We start from the raw sequence: 17,682 nt of genomic DNA on the forward strand, positions 1-17,682 counted from the left end.
CTCTATAGAGAGAGACGGGAGAAAAGAGAAAAAGAAAAATATTTCCGTGGAAATCTGTGTAAATGACATGGAGAATTACTCTATGTAAAAGCGAATCGTATTTGTATGTAAATCGAATATAACACAGTTACATAGTTATTAAGGTTGAAGGAAGACTGTAAGTCCATCTAGTTCACCCCATAGCCTAACCTAACATGCCCTAACATGTTGATCCAGGGGAAGGCAAAAAAAACCCCATGTGGTAAGAGTAAGCTCCATCATGGGGAAAAAAATTCCTTCCCGACCCCACATACGGCAATCAGACTAGTTCCCTGGATCAACGCCCTATCAAGGAATCTAATATATATACCCTGTAATATTATACTTTTCCAGAAAGGTATCCAGTCCCCTCTTAAATGTAAGTATTGAATCACTCATTACATCATACGGCAGAGAGTTCCATAGTCTCACTGCTCTTACAGTAAAGAATCCGCGTCTGTTATTATGCTTAAACCTTCTTTCCTCCAGACGTAGAGGATGCCCCCTTGTCCCTGTCTCAGGTCTATGATTAAAGAGATCATCAGAAAGGTCTTTGTACTGTCCCCTCATATATTTGTACATTAACATAAGATCACCCCTTAGTCTTCGTTTTTCCAAACTAAATAGCCCCAAGTGTAATAACCTATCTTGGTATTGCAGACCCCCCAGTCCTCTAATAACCTTGGTCGCTCTTCTCTGCACCCGCTCCAGTTCAGCTATGTCTTTCTTATACACCGGGGACCAGAACTGTGCACAGTATTCTAAGTGTGGTCGAACTAGTGACTTGTATAGCGGTAAAATTATGTTCTCCTCATGAGCATCTATGCCTCTTTTAATACATCCCATTATTTTATTTGCCTTTGTAGCAGCTGCCTGACACTGGCCAACTGAATATGAGTTTGTCATCCACCCATACACCCAGGTCTTTTTCATTGACAATTTTGCCCAGAGTCTTAGAATTAAGCACATAGTTATACATCTTATTACTTCTACCCAAGTGCATGACCTTACATTTATCCCCATTAAAGCTCATTTGCCATTTATCAGCCCAAGCTTCTAGTTTACATAAATCCTCCTGTAATATAAAATTGTCGTTCCGTTACTACTGGTGGCCTGCTATGGGTAAGGATATCCAGGAGTATGTCGCAGCCTGTCCTTCATGTGCCCGTAACAAGATTGATAAACATCTTCCAGCCAGTAGACTTCAGCCTCTTCTGATTCCATCCTCTCCCTGGCAGCACATTGCGATGGATTTCAGCATGGATCTTTCCATTTCTTCCAGCTGTTCAGTGGTATGGGTTGTGGTAGATCGCTTCTCTAAGATGGCTCACTTCGTTCCGCTACCTGGTCTCCCATCTGCTCCTGAACTTGCGGATCACTTCAGCACAGCTTCCATCTCCATGGATTTCCTCTCCACATCGTGTCCGACAGGGGCGTCCAGTTCACCTCAAAGTTCTGGAGAGCGGTCTGTAAACTGGCAAAAATAGAACTGGATTTTTCTTCGGCATACCATCCCCAATCTAATGGGCACGTGGAGAGGACCAATCAAATCCTGGCCGGACTCCTGCACCACTTCGTCAACGCATACCACGACAAGTGGGTAGAGTTACTGCCCTGGGCAGAATTCTCCTACAACAACCAAGTGAGTGAATCTTCTGGAAAATCTCCTTTTCAGATTGTGTTTGGACTCCAACCCAGAATTCCTCTTCCTAACTCTGGATCATCTGGCGTTCCGGCAGCCGATACCTTTACCGAAGATTTCTCGAAAGTTTGGAGAGATTTCAAGACTGATTTGGAGAAAGCCTCTCAACGTATGAAAAGGCATGCGGACAAAAGACGCCTAGATGCTCCCACCTTTCGCCCCGGAGACAAGGTATGGCTCTCCTCCAAGTACATCCGTCTGAAGTTGCCTTCCTACAAATTGGGTCCCCGTTTCATTGGGCCCTTTGAAGTCTTGAGACAAATCAACCCAGTCTCTTACAAACTGAAATTGCCTATTTCCTTACGTGTGCCTAACTCTTTTCACGTTTCCCTCCTCAAACCAGTTGTTTTGAGTTCCTTCTTTAAGGACCCGGGTACCACTTTAGATCCTGTCTCTGAGGATGATGTTTTTGAGGTAAAACATATCTTGGCCACTAAGAATGCAAGGGGTAAGACATATTACCTGGTGGACTGGAAGGGCTTTGGTCCTGAGGAGAGGTCTTGGGAGCCTAAAGAGAACATCCAGGCCCCTCTCCTTCTTAAAAGATCTCATGCAGGCTTGAAAAAGAGGGGGCGTAAAGAGGGGGATACTGTTACACCCGGTTCTGGCCCTGCACCCGGTTCTGGTGCTGCCCCCAGTTCTGGTCCCTCACCCGCTCCTGAGGCTGCCCATGTACCTCTGGGAGGTCCCTGTCTGGATCCTTGTTCTCTGTTCCTCGGGGTCCTGCTGCTTCGCTCTCCCCCACTTCCTGGCACGCTGCCAGCAGGCCTCCAGGGATAGTTCTTAGGACAGCGCAAGCTTACCTCCAGTCTCTTAAGAGGACAGCGCGCATTTTTTTTAAATTCCAGTTAACCAATGGCAGCGCACTGATTACTACTTTTGGCCCCTCCGTCATAGGGAGGATCCTGGAGCAACAAGTATCTACTCTTGCTATTTCCGGTTTTGTTCCTGTTCTGTCTGCGCTGTTATAGCATTCCGTTTTGTTATACTTATACTGTTTTGTTTCCGCAGAATATCAGTGACCAGTGGTACGGCTATCCTAAGATGACACCTGTACCTTTATACTCAAGTGCCATCCCGTTCCGCCACTCGCCATCATCCAAACCCCTGGACTACGCTAAAGGTGCTGGAGCCAGCCTCCTCCCATCTACCTGGAATCTGGCTAACCTCACCAAAGCCAGCTTCATATCTCATACCCGGTGTCCACCGGTCAGCTCCATCATATCTGTTTATCCGTTTGTCCCACTGGGACAGCTGCCACGTGTCCGGGGTCTAACTGGAGGTAGCACCTGTGCCCCCCAGGTATTCCATTCTGGTCCTGTTCAATGGATCTTACTATGGATACCTGGGGCTCACAAGTTACGCCCCCTTCGGAGCCCCGCAGACAGAGGTCCTGAGGTTCCACTCATAAAATAAAAACGAATGTGAACTTCATCACCTGTGCCTCCACTTCCATTTGTGACACGTTTACAGTTGTTAGGATATGGGCTCTGTGATTCCTCGTTTTTGTGCCCTGGGCTGACGTTTTTTATGGATACCGTTTTTTGGTAGATATGACCTTCATAAGTCCTCTAGCCATAATGGAAACGCATCAGCGCTGTGCGATCGCATCACAGGAGCCCCAATGGGCAGTTAGAACCGCTTGCTCCCCTGCTGACACGCTGTAAATGCTGCTGTCATGACAGCTGCGGGTGGATTGCCACTCCATGCCTGTCTGCTAGAAGCAGATGATGGCGGAATGTCACAGCAATCACCTGCTGGGAAAGATGCGGGCTCGGCTTATGAGCCCGCATCAAAGTCATGGAGCGGCAATATGACATAAATGTACACCCTATTGGGGTGAGTTGCTAAAAACACAGCGAATTTTCGTGTTTTTCCCCCTTTTTCTAGGAGCCTTAACTTTTATATTTACATACTGTATCTATATGTCGGCTTGTTATTTGAGGAACAACTTTTCAATTACGTCCAACTGAGATGAAATGGTGAAAAAACTGCAATTCAACCATTGTTCTTTGTGGGGTAAAAATGACCTGGTCGCGTGATTCTCCCGGTCAGAGCAATGGTGTCATCATCAAACTTGTATTTTTCTTTACGACATTTACAGTGTTGATGAAATATTTTTATGCAGCGGTATTTTATGGACTCGGTGATACTTTATGTGCTCTTATTTTTTACATTTCTCTTTAAAAGTTCTTTCACACGTCAGTGTCTCCAGTAGGTGTGGTGACAGTTTTCACACATACTGAAGACACTTACACAAGTAGACACATTCATATTCCGTGTGACCCACACGTAGACATGTCCGTTTTTTACCTGCACCACGAGCCAGAAAACGTCCTGTACATGGATGACACACTGAGATGTCATCCATGTGACACGTCCCGGTGCCTGAGAAGCAGCGGTACAGTAAGCGATGTTCCCCAGCGCCGGGTGCTGAAGACAGCTCTCATCATTCTCCTCTGCTCTGCCAGCGATCAGCGTGAGCAAGGGAGAATGATGAGAGTTATATTCAAGTGATATAGTCCCATCAGCCTACACCTGCTGCCGCTAATAACAGTGAGAGCAGGAGTGGCTGATGGGAGTATTCATCACCCGCCGCCTGCGCTATAAATAAATAAAAAATCCAGGGTTCTCCTGTATTTTCTATAACCAGCCAGGCAAAACTTACTGCTCGGGGCTGCAACCGTCAGCTGTCAGCTTCAGCAAGGCTGGTTGTCAAAAATGGGGAGATCCCACGCTGTTTTTTTGAATTATTTATTTAAATGGTGGTGCAGTGTATAGGACAAATTGCGCTCCTATGGAGAGCGGCTTGTTGGTGACAATCATCGGCACGCTGCGATCACGTCACAAGGTCGCCTGGAAGAGACGGGCAGGATCGCATGGCTTAAGGGGTTAACAGTAGATGCCATACAACACAGCCCGCACACTTCTTCACCTGAGGCTGCTCCTATGATGGTCTGCAAGATGCAGGAGGAGAGGTCTGCGGTGACAGCTTCTTGCCGATAGACGTGTGGATGTACTTGGGTTATTTACCTGCTGTCACATTTCTGTATTTAATGTACTATTCAGTTTTTACCACTTTTGGGATTCAACGAGAGGAAGGAGGTAGATTAGTTTTAAAATGTAAATTGCCTCCATGTTGACGCTCTCCATTCTCCACCGATTCGATCATTGAAGGGCTTCTCCACTGTGTGAACATTTTGTTTCCTTCCTTTGGTGGCCCTTAGGATGGTGATAGAGCTTTATATATATATACTGTATATATATACACAGTATATATAGGACCTGTCAGGAAGGAGAAGTGATGGGAAATATCTGAAGAGAAGCGATGACAAATCAATACACAGGACCCCATTTCATCTGAGGTTTCATCTAGTCCGTTTTTGGGTCTACAACCTGGAGATTCAAGGTCAAGAACAATGCAAGCTAGCTGAGGAGCAATTGGTGGTCCAGCCTCATGCTAGATGGCTGGATGTGAGAAGTGGTCACTGAGCCACATACAAGGACTTTATCATGGATCAAATCCTACGTAGAAATAACAATCTCAAGACACGTTCGACCTTTAATAGAAAACCAAACCCTTCAGAGACTCATACAGGAACACTGGAGACATCAGCCACACAACAAGGTACAGTTCTACTGAGCACTGTCAGTGATAAACCGTAATAACGGCTGATTTCTGCACATCAGGAACCATAAGATCAGCTTCACATGGAGCACAAGCAGCAAGACCAAAGCGCAAACCATATCTGCATTAGTAGAAGCCACAAGTGGATTTTAGTGGGGAATCCCTCCTCTTAACACCATATAGACATGTCAGAAAACACTGGTGGGAGGCCATAAGCTCGGCCATCCACCAACTTCCTTGGTGAAGATCGCTGGAGCGACATGGAGAACCCAGACTCATGGAAAAGTCAAGGTCAGAGATTTCCGAGTAGGGATATGGGTCCTCTCCAAAATCCTACCCGACTTCATGGAGGAGATAAATGAACATACTGTAAAGTTCCCCTCGAAATGGCACCAGATAATGAAGTTGTAACAGTAGGTTATAGCGAGCCCTGTCGCTGATAGACATTACTTCATTATTCCTGGCACCTGCCGGAGCGGGCACATTCACGCGGTCAACATGAAACACAAGGCTATAGAGTGGTCATTGTAAGGTCAAACGTTTCTGGGGTCTAGAAACTTCTTTGAACCTCCCACACTTCTCCGCTCAAAGCATTGGCAGCCCCCTCCAGTGTCCACGTGAAGAGGGCGATCTGCTTGCGAAGTTCATTGTCATTAATAGTATCCTTTTCCTGCCCAAGATGTTCCATCAAAGCCTCCAGGGTGTGCTCACCCCGGCCAAGGAGGATGTGGCGGTACGGAGAACTAATGGCCGACACATACTGGGAGAGGAAGTAAAACTCCACCTGTAGAAGACGAGAAAGGAGAAGCATTCAGACATATTTTTTCTCATCTGTCAGCACGAAATCTCATCCAAGAAGTGGGACAGATCGCGCAACTGAGCTCACCTACAATCACGGCGCTCCCACAGACGGCACCCACCCTCACGGCGCTCCCACAGACGGCACCCACCCTCACGGCGCTCCCACAGATGGCACCCACCCTCACGGTGCTCCCACAGACGGCACCCACCCTCACGGTGCTCCCACAGACGGCACCCACCCTCACAGTGCTCCCACAGACGGCACCCACCCTCATGGTGCTCCCACAGACGGCACCCACCCTCATGGTGCTCCCACAAACGATAATCACCCTCACAGTGCACCCACGAAAGGCACCCGCCATGAGATTCAACCCACCCTCACAGTGCACCCACAACAGACACCCACCCTCATAGTGCTCTCACAGACAGCACCCACCCTCACGGTGCTCCCACAGACGGCACCCACCCTCACAGTGCTCCCACAGACGATAATCACCCTCACAGTGCACCCACGAAAGGCACCCACCCTGAGATTCAACCCACCCTCACAGTGCACCCACAACAGACACCCACCCTCATAGTGCTCCCACAGACAGCACCCACCCTCACGGTGCTCCCACAGGCGGCACCCGCCCTCATGGTGCTCCCACAGACGATAATCACCCTCACAGTGCACCCACGAAAGGCACCTGCCCCGAGATTCAACCCACCCTCACAGTGCATCCACAACAGACACCCACCCTCACAGTGCACCCACAACAGACACCCACCCTCATAGTGCTCCCACAGACAGCACCCACCCTCACGGTGCTCCCACAGATGGCACCCACCCTCACAGTGCTCCCACAGACGATAATCACCCTCACAGTGCACCCACGAAAGGCACCAACCCTGAGATTCAACCCACCCTCACAGTGCACCCACAACAGACACCCACCCTCACAGTGCACCCACAACAGACACCCACCCTCATAGTGCTCCCACAGACAGCACCCACCCTCACGGTGCTCCCACAGACGGCACCCACCCTCACAGTGCTCCCACAGACGATAATCACCCTCACAGTGCACCCACGAAAGGCACCCACCCTGAGATTCAACCCACCCTCACAGTGCACCCACAACAGACACCCACCCTCATAGTGCTCCCACAGACAGCACCCACCCTCACGGTGCTCCCACAGGCGGCACCCGCCCTCATGGTGCTCCCACAGACGATAATCACCCTCACAGTGCACCCATGAAAGGCACCTGCCCCGAGATTCAACCCACCCTCACAGTGCACCCACAACAGACACCCACCCTCACAGTGCACCCACAGAAGGTACTCACAATTGACACCCACCCTGACAGTGCACTCATAGAGGTCACCCACCCTCACAATGCACCCTCAGAGGTCACCCTTCCTCACAATGCACCCACAGATGGCACCTACCCTCACAGTGCACCCACAGAGGACAACCACTGTCACAGTGCACCTATCCTCACAGTGCACCCACAGAAGGCACCTGCTCTCGCAATGCACCCTCAAAATACACCCACCCTCACAGTGCACCCTCAAAATGCACCCACTCTCAAAATACACCCACAGAGGACACTCACCCTCATAATGCGCACGTTGAAGAACTGGATGACCCTCTCATTGTGGATATCGGACTGGCTGATGGCCTTCTTCAGTCTTTGTGTAGCTCGTGTGTAATCGCCCCGGGCAGAGTACAGCCAGTCAAGAGTGAGACCCCGAGACTGCACAAAATCCAAACACAAGTTATTTTTATGCCCTTCTGACGGTCTCCCTCCCGATTTTGAAGTGAATCTGAGCATTAGTACTTAGTCATGTACGGCTGAGGCCATAGACAGAGTTCATCCTCTCAATCTCCGATGTTGCCGGAGTGTGTGGGGTCTTACTGCTTCGTGGACTATGTCCATAATGGTCTACTAATAGTAAGAAGATTTCTGAATTATCCCGTAAGCCCACGTGACTATCTGTAGGACACCCCTAAAATAGACCTATGGGGTTTGTGCCCTGTGAACCACTTGTCATGGGGCAAGGCAGTGTTTGGGAACCCGTCATTCTACACACTACAGAGGGGACCATCAGCTTGAACCCTCACCTTCAGCTTCTTCTGATAACCTTGCAGCTTGACCAGATGCTTCAGCAGAATATCATTGTACGCCGTGTAATCCAGAGGAAGGATGTGATCATGGGAAAGCTTGATCAGAGCAAGTCCAGCGACTTCTGCCACACTGAGCGCGACCGTTGGAAGGCGGCCATTCGTCACCTGGTCCAGGCTCTCATATGTATCTTGCTTCGTGTCCAGGCATTTATATGGCTGCAAGTTCTAGAAGATATGTGAGCAGAACCATTAGGTGGTGTGGAGCCGTGCAAGGACAACTACAGGGATGGGAAGAGAGAGAATGGAGGCGTCACCTCAAGAAATGAAAACTCCAGCGCGGGAACCCCGGCAAATGCAGTAAACGCAAAGGCGCTGCTGTCCTTCACCAGAGGAACGATTCTGCAGAAAGAAGAGAAGTCCACAAAATCGAGAGGGATTATCCCAGGATGCAAGCAAAAAAGACTGCCTACTGATGACCTGTAGCGGGCGTCACACCACTCGTAGAAGGCGTCACACCATTCGTAACTCGTGGTGAACGTAACGCAGTGTCTTATATCGCTGGTCGTCACGGCAACACCTCCAAATTAATATCGGACAGATGGATGACAATATCCATGCCATGTTTTCTATCTATAGAAACATAACATCGAGATATGACGTTGATATCTTCTGCCTGGGGCCTCCAGGGGCGAAAATTTCATGGTAGTTGAAGATCCCATAATTTTCTGAAGGTCAGTCACATCCCTGAGCAGCTTTGTTATAAGTCAGTGGAGGGGAGGTAGGTAGGAGTAATGTGTGCAAATAGAAGCAAATGCCGAACTATGATCAGTGTCAGTCCTGATAGACACAGTGCGCTGTGGTTCTATCCATTGCCCTAAGTAAAGCTTCCCTCCATTAAGCTCAGCCATTTCTGTGACAGGTCTAGTGCATTTCTTCTGTTTATCCTTTATATTTTATGTAGTTGATAAACCGTATTGTTTTGTCCATTTTGTATCATCTCTGCAAATGTTTTATAAACACTGCCTACTTTTCGGCTTGAATATATAAAATTTAATAGCTCTGATCCTCTTGCTCTATAAATCGCACCCTGAAGCCATATGCTACCTGTAATAAGTGTCCAATCGGCCTATATAAACGATTGGTGATGGCAGCTAGTGCTTTTTTTTGTTATTGCTGAGCTGTCAGTGACCTTACAGAGGTATATAAAAATAAGTATTTGATCCCTTGCTGATTTTGTAAGTTTGCCCACTAACAAAGACATGAACAGTCTATCATTTTAAGGGTAGATTAATTTTAACATTGGGAGATAGAATATCAAAAATAAAATCCAGAAAATCCCATTGTATAAACTATATACATGTATTTGCATTTTGCAGTGAGAAATAAGTATTTGATCCCCTACCGACCATTAAGAGTTCTGGCTCTTACAGACCAGTTAGACGCTCGTTACCTGTATTAATGACAGCTGTCTTACATAGTCACCTTTATAAAAGACTCCTGTCCACAGACTCCATTAATCAATCAGACTCTAACCTCTACAACATGGGCAAGACCAAAGAGCTTTCTAAGGATGTCAGGGACAAGATGATACTCAAATAAATAAGGCAGCACACTGCGGCGCTAAAACATGCAAGCATGAAAATGGAACTGCATTACTGCACTAGAAATATGAAAAATGAGAGCGTTAAGCGCATAAATTGGCCAATTCATGTGTACCTGGTAGCCACATTAAGGCATCTCTCGTATACCAGGTCCTAAACTTTCCTTTCCTCGCTGAGAATAAACGTCTTCATCTGAATGGGTACCTGTGAAACCTCTTAGACTATAATTTCTCTCTGTCTATGGAGGGGTAACGGACCTGCTGCGATTAAAACACCTGTGGCTAAGAGGCGGAGAAGTGCTCGGTCAGAAGGCTAATGAATACAAATTTCAAAAAAGTGACTGTCACAGTGTGCTGCCTTAGGCTACTTTCACATTTCCGTCTTTTGCCAAGCGTTGCAATGCCTCATTCTGTTGAAAAAACGCATCTTGCAAAGTTTTTTCCCCATAGACTTGTATTACCGACGCATCGCAAAGTATGGACACATGTTCCATACGTCGTGCACTGGATGCGTCGTTTTTTGGCGGACCGTCGTAGCGAAAAAACGTTCAAGGGAACATTTTTTCGTACGTCGGGTCCTGCAATTTTAAGTGCGCAGGTGCGGCCAGAACTCCACCCCCTCCTCCCTGGGACTTTACTATGGGAAGCGGACGCGTTGAAACACTGCGTCCGCTGCCCACGTTGCACAGAATTTTCACAACGTCCGTCGGTACGTCACGCCGACGGAAATGTGAAAGAAGCCTTATTTATTTGACTGTATACGAGTCGGTGACTCTAGGTTCAGCACCTGTTCACACTTAGTCTATGTTTGGATGTGACGGTCAGGGACAAGATGATAGACCTGCACAAAGCTGGAATGGGCTACAAAACCATAAGACATTGGGTGTTAGGGGTCGAGTTCCTGCCTCTGCACAGGGGGAATCTTGGGCCATCTCCTCTGCGGTCTCTCATTCTTCTCCAGCCGCAGTGGAGCCTGCTCAGCGGAGACGTCGGTCCCAGCGTCTGGCTCGGCCTGATACTGTGCGGATGGTTTCTGCTGTTTTCCCAGCCTCAGCCATTGTAACCAGTACTGGTCAGCGGCGAGCAGATGTCTCTGGGACTAAGTCCTGCTTTTTCTCTTCTGAGCATGCCCATGGTAAGTCCTCTCATTGGAGGTCAGGGGTCACATGCTCAGGTACAGCTGCAGCTCCCATTGGTCCTCTAGGAAGGTCCTGTAGCTGCTGCAGCTATAAAAGGTTTGCATGGCCATGCGCTAGTATCACTTCACGTCATGAGCTTGCTAATTGTATGATTATATTCAGGGACCCGGCTGAAATAAGCCCCTAGAATACCGGCACCTCCGGAGAGGAGTGTTTGTGTGCTTCTCTGTGTGCGTGACCACTGACTGCCATCAGCTCAGCAGTTAGCTCTGTTCCCCTGTGACGCTAACAGGGGACAGCGTGTTCTTTTCTGTGTGACTCAGTGAAGTAACTGAGTTCACTTATACCGCCATATAGTGCCGTCATTTTCTAGCAGCAATTTGTCTCCTGCATGGTGGACCCCAGGCTGCGAACGCACCAATTATAACATCCATATTAACTCGGTGCATTCCGCCAGTCCTCACATTGGATGAGAAGGAGACAACTGTTGGTGCAATAGTAAGAAAATGGAAGAAATACAAAATGACTGTCAATCAACATCGATCTGGGGCACCATGTAAAATCTCACCTCATGGGGTATCCTTGATCATGAGGAAGGCGAGAGATCAGCATAAAACTACACGGGGGAACTTCAGCTGGGGCCACAGTCACCAAGAAAACCATTGGTAACACATTACACTGTAAGGGTATAAAATCCTGCAGTGCCCGCAAGGTCCCCTGCTCAAGAAGGCACATGTGCAGCCCGTCTGAAGTTTGCCAATGAACACCTGGATGATTCTGTGAGTGGCTGGGAGAAGGTGCTGTGGTCAGATGAGACACAAATTGAGGTATTTGGCATTAACTCAACTCGCAGTGTTTGGAGGAAGAGAAATGCTGCCTATGACACAAAGAACATCATCCCCACTGTCAGGCATGGAGGTGGAAACATTATGTTTTAGGGGTGTTTTTCTGCTAAGGGCACAGGACTACTTCACCGCATCAATGGGAGAATGGATGGAGCCATGTACTGTAAAATCCTGAGTAACAACCACCTTCCCTCCGCCAGGACATTAAAAATGGGTCGTGGCTGGGTCTTTCAGCACGACAATGACCCAAAACATACAGCCAAGGAAACAAAAGAATGGCTCAAAAAGACGCACATTAAGGTCATGGAGTGGCCTAGCCTGTCTCCGGACCTTCATTCCATAGAAAACTTATGAAGGGAGTTGAAGCTCCAAGTTGCCAAGCGACAGCCTCAAAATCTTAATGATTTAGAGATGATCTGCAAAGAAGAGTGGAGCAAAATTCCTCCTGACATGTGCGCACACCTCATCATCAACTACAAAAAACGTCTGACTGCTGGGCTTGCCAACAAGGGTTTTACCACCAAGGATTAAGTCTTGTTTGCCAGAGGGATCAAATACTTATTTCTCACTGTAAAATGCAAATAAATATATATACACATACACTGTATATACCCCAATAACCGGCCTAGTGGTGGAAGCAGCCGCGGTCCCGTCCATCACGCATCAGTCAATAGCATAATTGTCATGACAGTTGGAGGCAGTGGAGCTGCGTTTCTTGACAGATTGGTGGCAGCGGTGGGATTGTACCCATGACACCACTCTTACGAGCCATCAGGCCAATTGTAGCTTCTCATTTCTTTCAAGTCATAAAAACGACCTGAGATCGACTCCTGTGTGAAACTCCCAAGTTTTCGGATGGTTGTAGGCACAGAAGTACGCGGTGTGGTTCATGATCTGGTGGCCATATGTACAAGATGTCACGGTGTCGGTCTAACGACAGGTCAACCCTGAGGACATTCATCTAACCTGTGGTTGGCAGAGGAGCCCTGCGGAGCACTGCTGGTACTGGTGTACTTACACTTCTGATTTCCAGTTACCACTTTTCATCTTCACACGTTCGTAGATGGATTGTTTACTCTGACGAGGATATTCCACCTAAAAGAGAGAAGAGGAACACAGAGGAGAGGAGCAGAGCGGGGGGACCCGTGGTGAGGAGAGGAGCAGAGCGGGGGGACCCGTGGTGAGGAGAGGACAGAGCGGGGGGACCCGTGGTGAGGAGAGGAGCAGAGCGGGGGGACCCGTGGTGAGGAGAGGAGCAGAGCGGGGGACCAGTGGTGAGGAGAGGAGCGGAGCGGGGGACCAGTGGTGAGGAGTGGAGCGGAGCGGGGGACCAGTGGTGAGGAGAGAAGCAGAGCAGGGGACCCGTGGTGAGGAGAGGAGCGGAGCAGGGGAACAGTGGTGAGAAGAGGAGTGCGGGACCCGTGGTGGGGAGAGGAGCTGCATACCTGCTTTATTATGTTTTCTATCAGGCTTGTGAACAGAGGACTCATTTTCGCGATAAAGTTTTCATCACCTACAGAGGTCAGAATAAGCGGTCAGTGTGAGCTGTGCGGCTGCGACTCCATCTCTGCTGCGGCTCCATCTCGGCTCTCTGTCAGTGAATGGAAACCCTTTTTGCCACCATTTGATAGCAGAGATGCGCTGACTGCAGATGGAACGTCGTCTCTCTGGGAGCCGCAGGGGTGCGTTACCTAGTACTGGGGTGTCCAGGCTCACGTAGGCGGCCACCTTCAGGTGCAGCATGCTGAGGTACCCCTGAAATACAGCAGCACGGTCAGTGTGGGGGGCACCACCAGAGGGGAACGGCCATCGCACCCATGTCATACCTCCAACCACTCCGTGGCTCCAATGCTGCCAAAGTCTCCTCCGTCCCAGCTGACGAACAGGATGGTGCGGCGGGGCTGGAAACCTGGAACACAGACACTGCAGCGTCACCACTGCACACTGCCGGCTCTGCTATGCTCCGCACTGCCTCACTCACCATTGTGCACCATCATGGCCATAGTGCGGGCCAGCTCCAGTAAGATGGCAGTGCCTACGCCAGACCGTGCTGCTCCGGGGCCCCAGGAATCGCGCTGGGCTCCGACCACAATGTAGTGCTCTGGGGACACAGAGGGTTAGTGGGGCGCAGGCGAGTGTGGAGGCGATCATGGAGGCAAGGGTGTAGGCAAGCGTGGAGGCGAGGGTAGAGGTGAGTGTGGAGGAGAGGGTGCACGTGAGGGTGGAGGTAAGGGTGGAGGTGATCATGGAGGCAAGGGTGTAGGCAAGCGTGGAGGCGAGGGTGGAGGTGAGTGTGGAGGAGAGGGTACACGTGAGGGTGGAGGTAAGGGTGGAGGTGATCATGGAGGCGAGGGTGGAGGAGAGGGCAAGGGGCGGTCTACTCACCAGGCTCATGGCGGCCAGTGATGCTGCCAAACACATTGTGCAGCTCTTCGCTTCTCGGAACATTGTGCACCTGCAGCCGAACCTTGTGGCCCTTGGAGGTCAGTGTGGGGCCCAAACTGTAGGGCAGGGAATTTGGAGGCCTCCAAGTGTCAGGGACACTGACACCGGACAGGCTCCTGCAAACACGGACAGGAACATTATACTCCAGTCACAGCCAAAGCTGCATCTGCACAGTTACAGTGCACAGAATAAATGAGTACACCCCAACAGATTCCTCTGACCCCTTTGGTTTCTTATAGGACACCGCACTACACAATACTCCACCAATGTCGACAGCTGAGGACAAACAAGATTTGTTACTTTTCACCCAAAAAATAATTTTCCTAAAAAATTCATTCAAGACCATACTGCAAAAATGAGTACACCCCAATGAAAGCCTTAGAAGCAAAGAAAGTTTAGAAAGATTCTAATGAACAAGAATTAACCCCGAGGTCAGTCTGATCCTTCATTACAGCAGTGGACAGCAGACGGGCGACTACGAGAGGGCGATATGGAGCACAGAAGCCCTCCCCGGCTCAATACATGTGTCAGCAATGGCACCACATGGAAGAGAAATGTCACAAGATTCCAGGGAGACCTGGTGAGGGCAGTGTCCTTATGTGGGACACATGAGCTGCCAGTGTCTGGGGGGCACATGAGCTGCCAGTGTCAGGGGGGGCACAAGAGCTGCCAGTGTCGGGGGGGGGGAACACGAGCTGCCAGTGTCGGGGGGACACATGAGCTGCCAGTGTCGGGGGGGGGACACATGAGCTGCCAGTGTCAGGGGGGGCACAAGAGCTGCCAGTGTCGGGGGGGGGAACACGAGCTGCCAGTGTCGGGGGGACACATGAGCTGCCAGTGTCGGGGGGGACACATGAGCTGCCAGTGTCGGGGGGGACACATGAGCTGCCAGTGTTGGGGGGGACACATGAGTTGCCAGTGTCGGGGGGGGTCACATGAGCTTCCAGTGTCGGGGAAGGGGGGGCACAAGAGCTGCCAGTGTCGGGGGGGGGGGGGCACATGAGCTGCTGGTGTTGAGGGGCTTCATGTCACTTATGGTATCGTGAAGCCACAGATGTGCTGCTCTGTAGTGACAGAAGATGGCGCCATGATTCCGGCCCCCGGTGGACTGCTTTTCTTCTCCACATGACAAAGATGTCACCCTCACATCTGCTGCATTTCTAGAGAACAAGTGACGGTGTCTCGGGGCCAAGTGTCTCCTGATCTGACAACCAGACCCCTATGGGCAGTCCTGGAGACAAGTTGTCAGCACTCTCCCTCCGGCATCCCGGCTCTACAGCTCGTTCTGGAGATGGAGAAAGATGGACGCTGTGATATGTTGCCACCTTGCTCCTCCCAGGCCGAGAAGAAGCGATGCCTCCACACACAACACTAGATGGAGGAGATACTGATGGGGGTGTACTCATTTCTCCATCAGCTAATTGAAGTAAAGCTGAAGATTCTGTAATAAGTTATATTATAACCTCCGTATCCTGTAATGGGGGAAACGTTCTGTGAAAACGAGAATTGTCAGAAAGTGGAAACTGCTCGTGTCCAGGGAGATACTGGGTAAAAATCGTACATTTCACAGGGGTGTACTCACTTATACTGAGCTCTGTATATATAATGCACTGATAATACAGGAGGTGTACTCACTTATACTGAGCCCTGTATATATACTGTACTGATAATACTTGGGGTGTACTCACTTATACTGAGCCCTGTACATATACTGTACTGATAATACAGGGGTGTACTCACTTATACTGAGCCCTGTATATATAATGTACTGATAATACAGGGGTGTACTCATTTATACTGAGCCGTGTATATATAATGTACTGATAATACAGGGGTGTACTCACTTATACTGAGCCCTGTATATATACTGTACAGATAATACAGGGGTGTACTCACTTATACTGAGCCCTGTATATATAATGTACTGATAATACAGGGGTGTACTCATTTATACTGAGCCGTGTATATATAATGTACTGATAATACAGGGGTGTACTCACTTATACTGAGCCCTGTATATATACTGTACAGATAATACAGGGGTGTACTCACTTATACTGAGCCTTGTATATATAATGTATTGATAATACAGGGGGTGTACTCACTTATACTGAGCCCTGTATATATACTCTACTGATAATACAGGGGGTGTACTCACTTATACTGAGTCTTGTATATATAATGTACTGATAATACAGGGGTGTACTCACTTATACTGAGCCCTGTATATATAGTTACATAGTTATTAAGGTTGAAGGAAGACTGTAAGTCCATCTAGTTCACCCCATAACCTAACCTAACCTGCCCTAACATGTTGATCCAGAGGAAGGCAAAAAAAAAACCATGTGGCAAAGAGTAAGCTCCATCATGGGGAAAAAAATTCCTTCCCGACCCCACATACGGCAATCAGACTAGTTCCCTGGATCAACGCCCTATCAAGGAATCTAGTGTATATACCCTGTAACATTATACTTTTCCAGAAAGGTGTCCAGTCCCCTCTTAAATGTAAGTAATGAATCACTCATTACAACATCATACGGCAGAGAGTTCCATAGTCTCACTGCTTTTACAGTAAAGAATCCGCGTCTGTTATTATGCTTAAACCTTCATTCCTCCAGACGTAGAGGATGCCCCCTTGTCCCTGTCTCAGGTCTATGATTAAATGTACTGATAATACAGGGGTGTACTCACTTATACTGAGCCCTGTATATATAATGTACTGATAATACAGGGGTGTACTCACTTATACTGAGCCCTGTATATATACTGTACTGATAATACAGGGGGTGTACTCACTTATACTGAGCCCTGTATATATACTGTACTGATAATACAGGGGTGTACTCACTTATACTGAGCCCTGTATATATACTGTACTGATAATACAGGGGTGTACTCACTTATACTGAGCTCTGTATATATACTGTACTGATAATACACGGGGTGTACTCACTTATACTGAGCTCTGTATATATACTGTACTGATAATAAACGGGGTGTACTCACTTATACTGAGCCCTGTATATATACTGTACTGATAATATAGGGGATAATAGAGGGGTGTACTCACTTATACGGAGCCCTGTATATATACTGTACTGATCATACAGGGGTGTACTCACTTATACTGAACAGTGTGTATATAATGTACTGATAATACAGGGGTGTACTCACTTATACTGAGCCCTGTGTATATACTGTACTGCTAATACAGGGGGTGTACTCACTTATACTGAGCCCTGTATATATACTGTACTGATAATACAGGGGTGTACTCACTTATACTGAGCCCTGTATATATAATGTACTGATAATACAGGGGTGTACTCACTTATACTGAGCTCTGTATATATACTGTACCAATAATACAGGGGGTGTACTCACTTATACT

General features: G+C 48.5%; 1 protein-coding gene across 1 annotated transcript in view; it reads right to left on the minus strand.

Annotated features, from left to right (window-relative positions):
• Positions 1-5,269: 5,269 nt before the first annotated feature.
• The window catches only part of TFR2 (transferrin receptor 2), a 112,672-nt gene continuing 100,259 nt past the window's right edge, over positions 5,270-17,682 (minus strand). The window contains exons 10-19 of the mRNA XM_077261519.1: positions 14,232-14,407; positions 13,828-13,947; positions 13,673-13,755; positions 13,538-13,601; positions 13,292-13,359; positions 12,865-12,941; positions 8,577-8,661; positions 8,260-8,487; positions 7,751-7,891; positions 5,270-6,132 (exon numbers count right to left, since the gene is read on the minus strand). Of these exons, the coding sequence (XP_077117634.1) occupies positions 5,899-6,132; positions 7,751-7,891; positions 8,260-8,487; positions 8,577-8,661; positions 12,865-12,941; positions 13,292-13,359; positions 13,538-13,601; positions 13,673-13,755; positions 13,828-13,947; positions 14,232-14,407 (1,276 nt within the window). The 3' untranslated portion in view covers positions 5,270-5,898. The remainder of the gene's footprint in view (positions 6,133-7,750; positions 7,892-8,259; positions 8,488-8,576; positions 8,662-12,864; positions 12,942-13,291; positions 13,360-13,537; positions 13,602-13,672; positions 13,756-13,827; positions 13,948-14,231; positions 14,408-17,682) is intronic.

Source organism: Ranitomeya variabilis, chromosome 5, assembly GCF_051348905.1.
Source record: "Ranitomeya variabilis isolate aRanVar5 chromosome 5, aRanVar5.hap1, whole genome shotgun sequence".
Classification (NCBI taxonomy): Eukaryota; Metazoa; Chordata; class Amphibia; order Anura; family Dendrobatidae; genus Ranitomeya; species Ranitomeya variabilis.